This window comes from Perca fluviatilis, chromosome 2 (assembly GCF_010015445.1).
Source record: "Perca fluviatilis chromosome 2, GENO_Pfluv_1.0, whole genome shotgun sequence".
Lineage (NCBI taxonomy): Eukaryota > Metazoa > Chordata > Actinopteri > Perciformes > Percidae > Perca > Perca fluviatilis.
In genome coordinates this window covers 30125921-30138625 of record NC_053113.1, presented here as the reverse complement: position 1 = coordinate 30138625, position 12705 = coordinate 30125921, and the positions used below count along the sequence as shown (strand labels likewise).

Genomic DNA, 12705 nt, shown 5'->3' with positions numbered 1-12705 from the left:
CGCTACGTTGGAGTTTACCCCGGTGGACGAGAGGGTCGCCTCCCTACGCCTGCGGGTTTTGGGGGGGAAAACTCTGACTGTTGTTTGTGCATATGCACCAAACAGGAGTTCGGAGTATTCGGCCTTCTTGGAGACCTTGATTGGAGTCCTGCATGGGGCTCCAGTAGGGGACTCCATTGTTCTGCTGGGGGACTTCAACGCGCACGTGGGCAATGATGGAGACGCATGAAGAGGCGTGATTGGGAGGAACGGCCTCCTTGATCTAAACCAGAGTGGTTGTTTGTTGTTGGACTTCTGTGCTAGTCATGGATTGTCTATAACAAACACCATGTTCGAACATAGGGATGCTCATAAGTGTACTTGGTACCAGAGCACCCTAGGCCAAAGGTCAATGATTGATTTTATAATCGTTTCATATGATCTGAGGCCGTATGTTTTGGACACTCGGTTGAAGAGATATATATACATATATATATATATATATATATATATATACATATATATATATACATATATATATATATATATATATATATATATATATATATATATATATATATATATATACACATATATATATATATATATATATATATATATATATATATATATATATATATATATATATAGTTACAGGCCAAAAGTTTGGACACACCTTCTCATTCAATGAGTTTCCTTTTTTATTTTCATGACTATTTACATTGTAGATTCTCACTGAAGGCATCAAAACTATGAATGAACACATATGGAATTATGTACTTAACAAAAAAGTGTGAAATAACTGAAAACATGTCTTATATTTTAGATTCTTCAAAGTAGCCACCCTTTGCTTTTTTTATTAATAAGGGAAAAAATTCCACTAATTAACCCTGACAAAGCACACCTGTGAAGTGAAAACCATTTCAGGTGACTACCTCATGAAGCGTTATCAAAAAAAGCAAAGGGTGGCTACTTTGAAGAATCTAAAATATAAGACATGTTTTCAGTTATTTCACACCTTTTTGTTAAGTACATAATTCCATATGTCTTCATTCATAGTTTTGATGCCTTCAGTGAGAATCTACAATGTAAATAGTCATGAAAATAAAGAAACACATTGAATGAGAAGGTGTGTCCAAACTTTTGGCCTGTACTGTATATATATCTCAAATGTTATAGTAATCCATAAAATAGCTGTAGAAATATTTCAGCCTGGAATAAAGTGGGTGACCAACTGATGTCATCCACTCGCTCATTGCAACATTACCTTCAATAAATATCCCAGTTAGGCAAATTACTGTAATTACCATGAATACTAGAACACAGTGCAAACATACATCCAATTCACAACTGATACACAGCCACCAACCTGCTCTACATTTATAATATGTAGAGTAAAATGTACAGTAACAGTGTGGATCCTATACTGTAAAACTGTGGGACCTAAGTCTTTGGGATTGAAGTGATCAATCTAGTGAGTAAACATTTGGAAAAAGTGAGCATTTCTGCTGCAGCTGTAGCTAATCCAAGAATGGGATGCTTCCCTCTGCTGTACCTTTCCATCAGAGGTGGTCCAGATAATACTGGGAGCAGGGAAACCTCTGACATCGCAGTTCAGGTTGACGGTCTCCTCATAACTCGCTTCAATCTCAGTGTATTCTGGCGTCAAGATGTAAGGTCGACCTACAAAGACAGAGCAAGAAATAGTAACTTTAAAATTTCACATGGCCATACCTATAGCTGCTTACAGTGTCTGTTGCTAACACACAAATCCAGCTTTCCTTTAAAAACTGCCACATTAACTAAAAAATACAACTGAAACTACACCAAAATCTAAAAGCTAAACTAAAAAACTAAACATATAAACATATATAAACTCACACAAGAAAACTAACATTGCATTGTACATTATATCCGGATATTTCTTGATGAATAACATTGACTACAGACTAGAAAGCATTTTTTTATTCAGTCTACAGTATCTGTAATCAGATTTACCCTGGACATAAACAGTAAGTGTCCCGTTGGTTTCCATTCCCTCGATCTCAGGAACAGTCACCACGCACATGTAAGTCCCTGCTGTCTCAAACGTATTGTTCTTCAGGCTCAAACTGTGGCCCACTGAAATCTTCACCCCGTTCTACACACACACACACACACACACACACACACACACACACACACACACACACGGATAAAAGGGACACAAAAATCACATTTAGCACACACGCACACACATATTATGCACACATTAATATGAAGCAGGGGTTACTAGTGGACTAGTCTTTAGTAGATCAGACGGCTGTTTCGGCAAATGTTTCACACAAAGTTTTGCACAAAAGGTTCAAACAATCCTTTGATAAAATTTAAAGTTATATTTTAACTGAAAAACTGAGCTTTGTTACTACAACTGATACACAGCCAATCACAAAATAATATTCAATTGCCTTTTTTTTGGTGTCCAAAACTTCTAGATAAGCCACTGCCAATGAAAACAATCTAATCAAGTCACTATGGGCTCCCTTTTACAGTGGCTCCACACATGTTTAACAGACATCTCTACATGATGAACTCCTATACTGATAGTTGAGTCTGCACGTCCTAAAAATGAGCTGCTGACTCTATGATCACATAATCCGACACAATTACCGTCTCAAAAGGCAAACATGTAGTGTAGTATGATCCCAACATAAATCTACTGATGTTTCACACAGTACTGTACCTGATTGCACACTAAACATTAGTGTGTCGGGTTTTCTACATACATGTTAATTCATTTGGGTGTTGTTTCCGTTTGTGTAATTGAACTGTACTGCATGTGTTTATGTGACCTTAATCCAGACTGTTTGTGTCTGGAGAGAAGAGAGGGCGTTGCAGGTTGCCGTCAGCTCCTCTCCCTGGTCCACCACAACGGTGTCTTCAGGCACCAGAACAGCAGGATCGAGGTCTACACACACAGCAGGGAGAGAGAGAAAAAAATGTCATACTGGGCACAGGCAGTTGTAGTACTAGTAGAATGTATTCATTGGCATGGTCACAAATCATATCAGAGCAGATTCCTTACAGTTGACAAACACTGTGGTGTTTTCCGAGATCTCCTCAAAGGTGTCTGTGTCTGTAGAGGTACATTTGTAAACTCCGCTCTGATGACGGGTCACATTATCCATCACCAACACATTGCTATCCACTAAGTCACTATCCTTCAAAAAGCAAAAGTAATCTTCAATCAACACAAAAGCATACAGTAACAGTTATTATTTGGAAATTTAGACATCAACAACTCTATCTGCTGAGGAAAATTATGATCAGACAAAGTAGGTAGTAGTCACTATGCTGCTGCCTTTGCATAAGCATGAATAATGAGCACAAAAAGGGTTGATCTTTCTTACTTTCTTACTGATTTTGAAGAATGAAGATGGCATATTCCCATTGCCTTGGCAGTGAATTTCGATAGAGTCTCCTTCCTTAATTTTGCCCTTTGGTGACTCCACCCAAACACTTACAGCTGTGGATGGGTCTGAAACAGAGAGAGGAATTCAAGGTCAGAGAAGGTTTTAATACACATATGGGCGTAATATTTTGTTGTCAACATAGATTGATGATATAGTATATCATAACCATGGTCAATGTGGGGCCGTTGGCGTCACTGTTTAAAACTGTGATCGTCTCTCATTGAAATAAACTTGTTATGTGGTCTCCTAGCCCAGCATTATACTGGTGTTATACTGTGTGTGGAACTCACAGTATACAGTGATGTTAATACGGTTGGTCTCGGTCATCCTTGTTCCTCCAGGAACAAAGTAGGTGATCTCGCAGTAGAACAGATTATCTTTGTCCTCCTTTGTCACCTTCATGCTCAGCTCGCTCCTAACTGAGACCAGCTTATTGGAGTCAGTAGTGATGCTGGGCACCACCTTCACCACTGGAAGACAAAAAAATAAATAAATTTTGAAACGCACAAGAAAAGGGAAGAAAAGGGAGGGAAGTGGAGGAAAAAGACATTAAACCACATTAAATCACATGTGTGTCGCAGATGTTGATCTCAATCTGTCTCACCATCCTGATCAGCGCGTAGTGGCGTGTTGTTTCGGTACCAAGTGATGTTCGGCTTGGGGAAGCCATTTTTGACCTCGCAGACCCCAATCTGTAGGAGAGGAGAGAGAATGAGAAAAGACCAAATTCAAAAGAATTAAATAGCCTAATGGTAATTTCAGCATTTTAATACTCTGATGTGTCAAAGCTTGTTTACCTTGGATGGGCTGTCTTCGTTGACTGAGATCCCTGTTTGCACACCCTCAATGGTGGGACGTTCTGGTGTTTCTGCATAGCAATTAAGAACTGAATCAAGAACTAGAAAAGGCTAAATTTGCTATAGAAAATGTCTTTGTTCAGGCAGCTGATCATTTGATGTTTGAAACAGTCTTATTGTCTCATATGCATATGTAAGTTGAAGTGTCATTGGAAGCACTGAAATGATTTGAGGTGTCAGTTAAAGGCTAAATCGCTGCAATGAGCTGAAGTTTTAGTTAAAGTAAAAAAGCTTAAAAAGGTTTAGGTGTTAGTTGAAGAAATGAAGGATGAATTGTGACATTGTGCGAGAGAGGATGACTTTGTAAACATTGTGATGCATAAATTATCTATTAAATGTGTTTGAGGGTGTTTTTTTTAATTATTTGGGCTAAAGCTGAAGTTTTCACTCAAACCATTGGAAAAAAAACACGCCATCTCAGATTGAATCTTACCGAACACCTTCAGCTTTGTGCGTCCCTCCCCAGTCCCATCTGTTAGACCTTTAATGAGACAGATAAATTCCAGTTCGTCTACCGGCTGCACATCGCTGATAGTCAGCACTATCTCTCCAGTGGCTCCGGTACCATTCACATTCATCCGCTCTGTGAACTGTGTGCCTCGATCTACAACCTTCATGGTGGTGTCCTGGTAGTAGATTTTCTGCTTCTCACCTGAAGGTTTCACCTAAAGGTTGGAGTACAAAAGCATGAAACATTGCATGCATGGACACATCATACCTCTCTGTGTATGCGTGCATCAGGCTTAAAGAAACTCACGTAGAACCACTGTATGACCATGCCGCCGACACCGTCAGATGATGTAAACATGCAGGTAATCTGAGCTGTATCTCCCATGAACACCTCCACTCTGTCCTCCATGTTCACCTCCACATTAGCCCACACTGAAATGGAGAATCAGAATATGGTTGTTGTTAAATATGTCTGTTCAACATTTTCAGTAATTTATTACCATCAATCTCATATTTGCACCATAAGGAGAATTTGTGCAATTGTACTTGAGTGAGTAGTTCTCACTTCATTTTCAACTGCAATCACATTATTAATTTACTTTTGCAGTAATAAAATAATGTTAACGTGAGTTTTAAATAATGTTTTTTTTGTATCAAAGACCTTTGGTAATATAATTGAAATGCTCTTTTAGCCTTCCAGTCTCTGATTGGGAAGGCTGGTGTACGTGTTTGTTGAGCCGGCATCTATCAATATGTCAAAGTTCCCCTGCAAATTTCCCAAATCTTGCTGTGATTTTGGAAATTTGAAAAGAGTGCCATTTAAACCTCTAATGAATGAATACGTTGTGGAAAATGTGATGGGAATATCACATACATGTGCGTTTTATTGATTCATTCATAAACTAGTACTTCTGATACGGATTCCTTAAAGTGGTGAACAAACTATGTAACGGAGATATTGTTTCTAAATTACCTCAAACTTCTCTGTGCTGACATTTCGTCTTATTTATCTAGCTAAATGCATGCCAATACCAATATATATCTGCCAATATTGGCCTATGCAGTATATCAGCCAATCAAAACATAAAGCCAACAAAGCTTCATTGAACTGAACCTGAAATTAACAGGATTGTGATACAACAGAACCTCGAGTTTATTAGCTGAGACTAATGATTATCATCCTTACAAGAACCTGAATTATAATGAAGGAACAAACTTTTGCATCCACACCCTGTTGACACAAACTCAAAAGAGGCATGGAGGCAAAAAGAGACAAGAAAGTTATGGAGGGTCAAAGGGAAGAGAGAGATGCTATGACAGGAATGAGAAGCCCACCCATGTCCACATTAATGTGCTGCATTCCACCATGTCACCCTCTCACAGGAAGAAAGGCTCAATTTACAGGCAGCATAGTAGCCCCACTGTTCTTCCATGATCTGTCTCTGAGGAACGAGTGGTTTTCCCCTTCCAGGGTCTCCTGCCATCAGTCTATAGGAGGGACCCCAAATTACACTTCACATCGCAGTGTGTCCGATGTACAAGATGCCAACGGGCGCTGTAGCCTGGAGGTAACAAGGCTGCCAGGTTTCATTTAGCCTTTCCTTGTGTTGCTGAATGTAGCTTTTCTTGTAGTTTATGTCAAGAGCTGCTCAGAATAATGTAAATGTAGTTAATCTGTGTCCTGCATTGACCTTTTTTACACAACAGACAATACATAAAACATTTTCACAAGGATTGTTTTTTACATTATATTTTATTATATAAAAGCTTCTTTTTTTACAGAGTGAAATTTCACATCAAGATTTTCAGGGCTATTTTCAGGGCTACGCTTCCTACTAATGTCTCAAGGTCAGCAAATCGAGTTTGCTTAGTTACTTACTTGGGCCGCTCCATCTACTGAAGAAGACCGTGAGATTTACCTGACAGCTCTTTAACGTAAAAAACTTAAAGACTGAGTAATTTCCAGAGATGAGCGTAGGGAACCTACCAACGATTTTTAGCCAAATAGATTAGAAAATAAAAAGAAATAGATTGTATAAAAATGGTTAACTCACTAAATTGGGAGAATTGTTCAGACATTTTTTTTCCAGGCAGAATCAGGGCACTAGTATACTGTATCAAGTATCCAGAGACACTTCATCCAGGAAAAATTATCAGATGCGTAGTCTTCCAGTTAAGTGAATTACCACACTGGGGCTGCCTGCTGATGAGCTTATTACCCAGCAGACACATCCCTGCTTCACTGCTGGCATTTCATTCCTTCATCATCTGCACGGATAACAAACATTTACCACTCCTCCCCCCCCCAAACTAAACCTCTGACTGCTCCTTGTCCTGCATCAACAATAAACATGCCTTCCCCTTCTTCTCCGACTCTTTCTCCTTCTGTCCACATCTCAAACAACCTTTACTCTCCCACCTGCCTCTCCCTCTGCAGTGTCTTGCTGTTTACCGACGGCTAATGGAGCTGGACGGAAGCTTTCATAAAGGAATCCAATTAGCCTCTTCACGTGGACATTTCCTGGCCATTAGCAATGGAAGGACATTGCTGACTCACTCGCAGCATCCCATCCCCCACCTGAGGGCTTACCTACAGTGAAAAATGGGATTCAGAGAGCCAATTTCAGATTCTTGTTTGCAGCATACAGAATGTTTCACAAACTCTTTCCCCATCCTGTCTGATAGCTGGAGTCTGTTTGCTCACGGGAATCTCAATCAAATCTCATTAGTAATTTGACCAGCATTCATCTCCACAGTGCATCAATCAGAGCGGCTGGCACTCCAAGGCCTCAGATCGATCCTCTCTGGCGATGAGAGAGCAGATATTGGAGTCAATGCACATTTGATAATAGTCCTAAATCAGTATGACAGAATAAAGCTGAGCATCCCTTCTGACAGCAGCATGCTGGAAATGCTGGGCATCTCCAGTTTTATGAGCTCCCCTCAGCAAACAATATCTTCAGCCTGAAGTGTGTGTTTGACCCTGAGACAACAATTTCACATGCTGAGTGTGATTTCCACAAGAGAGGGAATGTGCTCTACACTAAAGTAAATATCTGCTGCTGAGGAGAGGAGAGAAGAGAAGAGGAGACAAGACTGTGGCAAGTGGAGTCACAACGACAATGATATGGTGCTTTTGCACGTGGAAGTAAGATAAGAACTCAGGTACTTGTGTGTGTGTGTGTGTGTGTGTGTGTGTGTGTGTGTGTGTGTGTGTGTGTGTGTGTGTGTGTGTGTGTGCGTGCGTGCGTCATCTGACCAATGCAATTGAATACAAATAAAAAGAACAAAAACTCACAGCAGTTTCATTCTGAACTATAAGAAATAAACAATGAATATTACGGCTGAAACTTTTCACTCTCAATTCATCTGCTGGCAATATTTTCAATTAATCAATTAGTCTTGGTCTATAAATTGTCAGAATATGGCTTCTTTAAATTATTTGTTTTGTCCGACCAACAATCCATAACCCAAAGATGTTCTGATGTTTGCCATCACATACATCCAAGCAAAAACAACAAAAAAGCAACAAACAATTAAGAAGCTGAAATAAATTAATGTTTGGCAAATAGTTGCTTTAATTAACTAATCAATTCAGCTTTAATGAATAGAAAAATAAATAAAGAATGTATTTCACTTGATGTGAAGGTGCAGCGGAGAAGATTGTTCACTACAGGCTGTGAGAGTAGTATCGATCTTCTCATGCAATTCTTGAAAAGTGAATAAGCCTATTTCCCAAGAAAACAGCATCAAACGTCATTAAAGTTGTGGAAGCACATATTTTATATGTGTATGTGATATTGTCATACAATGTAAAAAAAAACGAAAAAAAAAAAAACTTCAATGACTTTAGAAATGAAGACTCAAATTTACAAGAATGCATAATAAAAGGATTCCCACAGCATAGAAAGAGGAAAACCCTTACAATAACAGTACTGTTTTTATTCCCACAGATATGCAGAAAACATACCAGAGAAATGTTGCCCTCAAAACGAATATTTTGCTTTGATTTATGAAGCTAATTGAGTCTGGGTCATTTGCATACACAGAATACACATGTATATCTTAATTATTGTGTCAGCGATGATAATTGAGCTTCAGTCAATGCTGCAGGTGATCCCTAGACAGAAATAAACGTATCGGTTCAGCTGTTCTCACCTTAAAACACAGCTCATCCCACAAAGAGGGCGGATTGTATTCAAAGGCACTGCAAGATCACTTAAAGATAAGACTAAATAATCCCCACAACACACCCGTTACAAAAGGAGAGCATGGGAAGAAAGGATAAGATAATCTCAAGGGGGAAGTGATATCAAAGACATTGTTATGTCTACAATGAAGTCAAAGCCTTTTGTCAGGATACACAATCATTTTTTGTCTTTGGAAGGGATGATAACAAAACTTCCTGCCATGCTCGGAGCTATTAAATCTCTTCATTTATTCCTCTTATGACAAGAATAGGTACAGAAAACCTCCTATCAACACAGAAAACTAACGCCAGGTGATCAGCAGGCAGTCTTCCATTAGGATTTTTTTTAAACAAGTATGACCGTATATATCTTAAACAGACACTTCAGTCCTCCCTCTGACAGGTACAGTAGACAGATGAGATGAGGCATGTGGTTGTTCAAAGGCTAGAATCTGTTTTGACTCTCTAACCATGAAGGGTTTAGTTGACAGACTGCAGTCGACCTGCTCCCTCTGTCTGCTCCGGCAGCTGGCCCAGACCACAGATGGTCATCGGTGAGGGAGAGGAGAAGCTGTCCATCTTCAGCACATTAACTGGCATTCACATCAGATCGTCCTGGACTCCTCTTGGCATTAACCTAACTAGGTTGCAGAATGGTGGCACAGGGGCAGAACGTGGCCCCACAATGATTTCTTGCAGCTCTCTTTTTAAAAATGTATGAATATTAATACTGCACTAGTCTCGCTTTGTCAGACCTTGCTCCACACGCTGCGGAGGAGGGTCTGGCTAGTCCACATAGCATTCTGGGATGGGAGAAAAACGTGCTCTGGTTTATTGGCATTTCTTTAAACCAATCACAATCGTCATTGGCGGCGCTAAGCTCCGCGTGAAGCCGCTGCAAAATAGCCTCAAAAATATTATGTTACTAAAAAGTGTACTAAATAGCATTATTGTTCTTTCAAAACTTCTTGGCTGTTGCAAATTAGTATAAAAACCTAATTTCTGTGAGATATGGCTATGACACGGACAAAAGCTTGAAGCAGCAGCCTCTTTCTCAAGAGAGTGTAACTTTCAATAGGAGCATATAACGTGAAAATGGTTGACAGAATCGATACTGACTGGGTGGTGCAACAGGAAAGGTATTTAAAATGGTTCACCCCCTTGAAATGCTCAGCAAATGTCATGGTAGTGACCTGAGGGTGGGGCGATTGGAAAGCCTATGTGTAAAATGGCATTTCATTGTCTGGGCACCATGAATATACTAAAGAAATATCATGACAATCTGTTGATTAGAAGTGGTAAAAGGTGGAAAAATATGACCCGATGGTGGTGCTCGAGTAAAAGGTCAGAAGGTCTCCAGAATAACCGTGATAAACTAATTTTAGGTCAACCTGGCTACTAGCTGTCAAGATATATTTTACATGGATGGACAGACAGACAGACATTAATTTCCTAAGGATCTGCGGAGAAAAAACACTTCCTCAAATCTGAGGGGGAAAACTGTGATCAAAGCAGCAGCAGCGAGAGACAGGATGATCGCTGAGGTCAAGTGTAAGCAGAAAGACACAACCTGAGATCTTTCAGCCTGTCTGTCTGGGAGCTGTGAGGTGGGACGAGACCATCAGATGTAAAATAGGATCTGTCACAAACACACACACATACATCCATGCTCACACACATGCGCGCGCACGCACGGACGCGCACACGCACGCGCACACACACACACACACACACACATATATACACACACGTCTCTGAGCTGTATCCAACTACTGACCTGAACTTGAGACCCAACTCCAGCACTAAACACATTATTACATGGTTTGCAAATGTCTCAGAGCACATGACACACATCCTACTCTGCCATGTTTCATTCACTCGTTCACACGTTTCCAGCCACTTATTTCAGTGATTCACCAGCAGCCTTCCCTTTCTGCTCTTTCTGAAAGGAACTATGTAGTTCAGAATCCATTAATCTAAAAAACAGAGAGCATGCAGTTTTGTTTGCATTACAGAGTCCTAATCTAATCTGTTTCTTCTATCACAAGGTCAGATTTATGGTACTGTATTAATATTTACATACCGTGGATTCCTCTGCTTAGTCTCTAATTCATGTTTAATTTACTTCTGGCATGTCCCTTAAAGAAAAGGCTGCAACTCCACTGAACCAAGACATGAAAGGATGAGTATGAATATTATATTAAAAGGGAGGACAGATAGCGAGACAGCAAGGCTTCTCTGTGTGTGTGCCTGTTTGTGTTCTGTCGTGAACTTAGATTTAATTGCTTACCATCACCCACTAGCTTATCCTGTCAGGTGATATCACTGTTGAGAACACAAAGGCAGAGAACAGACAACACGTGGGAGCATAATTATAATCATCTTAAAAATATAAAGGGCAATATTACATTCACTTATAATGTTATTGTTTAGTACTGAAACACAGCATGCATTGAACCCTTTCGACACGCCAGTAAAATGAAGGGACAGCTCGGGGACATGTTTCCAGCCCTGTCACATCTAAGAATAACAATGGCCTGTCAAGCTTGTTTGCTTACATGATACAGTAGAATTACAGTGCACTGACCCGGCTGGCACCAGAAATAGCAGCCCTAAAAAGGGTGAGACAGAGAGAGGGAGCATGGGAAAACAGTGCCTCAGTCAGGCTGCTCTTTGTACAGATGTAAATAGGTCTGAGGAGAGGGAGTGGAGTGCAGAGGTAATATGAGGAAACAGATAAAAGGGGAGCAAGAGAGGATAGAGAAAGAAAAGACAGAGGTGGGGCGGGAGAAGAAATCAAGAGATGTGTGAAGAAAGAGGGTGTTTGGTTCTCTGACAGTTACTGTGGCCTCTGACATTTATCGCACTGATCCCCTCAAAGGCACACTTACAGTATCTTGCAGGGAGAAGGAAATGTTATCAAGCCGAAGATAACAACTCTCACTCAGTGTGGCTGCTGACAAGCTGCAGGAAGTCATGTCACACAAAGGCACCTTTTACTTTAAGGGTGCATTCACTCCACTCAGCAGCTCTCTGATTCATGCCAAAGATATTTATAACTGGTATCAAAACTGGCTGGCAGTGTAGCAGTTACAGCCTTGCAAATGTTACATTATTTTTTTAAATATTCCCCCATTAGTTGGGAGGGGGGAGGGGGGAGGTTCCTACAAAAAGGTATCATCCCTTCATGTTTCATTGAAACTGAAATAGTGTCTTGACTATTATGCTTCAGTAGAGTTCAATTTTTTTAAGTTTGATTAATATATATGTTATATCTAATCTTGTGGAAAGCCTGGGTTACAACCTGGTGGGGGCATTTACCAGGCAAAGAGGGTCTAACAAAAGATGCTATCAAGTTGCATTTGAGGATATATATGATACAGTCATTTTGAAGTTTGAGTGAGGATCTCTCAGCCTTTGCTAAATCCAATTTGACCATTATTTTTTATGGTTTGTTATTCTTTGTATTCTTTGTATATCTGTCTCTTTAAGTCTCTGAATATTATAGTAGTTCAATAATGGAGTAACCTTTTTATGGAAGAAGCCATACAAAAATAAATATGTTATATTGTCATTAATTATAAGAAATGTTTTCTTCATTTCAAAGTTCGAAGCTGGTTGGCTAAGGGGTAAATTAAGGTTAACAAGAATGCACATAGTGACTCCACATAATGAAAATCTGGTATTGACAAGCAAATACAGCAGATTCTATCTCCAGGAAAACTGAGAAACTTCATAGACATATTTGAGGGATGGGCAAACACGGACACATTTTTGC

The 12705-nt window shown here is 39.8% G+C and overlaps 1 protein-coding gene across 14 annotated transcripts in view; it reads right to left on the bottom strand.

The window, feature by feature from the left end:
* Positions 1-12705, bottom strand: part of mcamb (melanoma cell adhesion molecule b) — a 43055-nt gene that overhangs the window by 9602 nt on the left and 20748 nt on the right. For all 14 annotated transcript variants that reach the window (XM_039821506.1, XM_039821492.1, XM_039821498.1 and 11 more), the window contains exons 2-11: positions 5046-5170; positions 4722-4953; positions 4229-4299; positions 4036-4123; positions 3722-3901; positions 3369-3496; positions 3044-3179; positions 2811-2926; positions 1978-2119; positions 1535-1662 (exon numbers count right to left, since the gene is read on the bottom strand). In XM_039821506.1, coding sequence (XP_039677440.1) covers positions 1535-1662; positions 1978-2119; positions 2811-2926; positions 3044-3179; positions 3369-3496; positions 3722-3901; positions 4036-4123; positions 4229-4299; positions 4722-4953; positions 5046-5170 — 1346 coding nt within the window. The remainder of the gene's footprint in view (positions 1-1534; positions 1663-1977; positions 2120-2810; positions 2927-3043; positions 3180-3368; positions 3497-3721; positions 3902-4035; positions 4124-4228; positions 4300-4721; positions 4954-5045; positions 5171-12705) is intronic.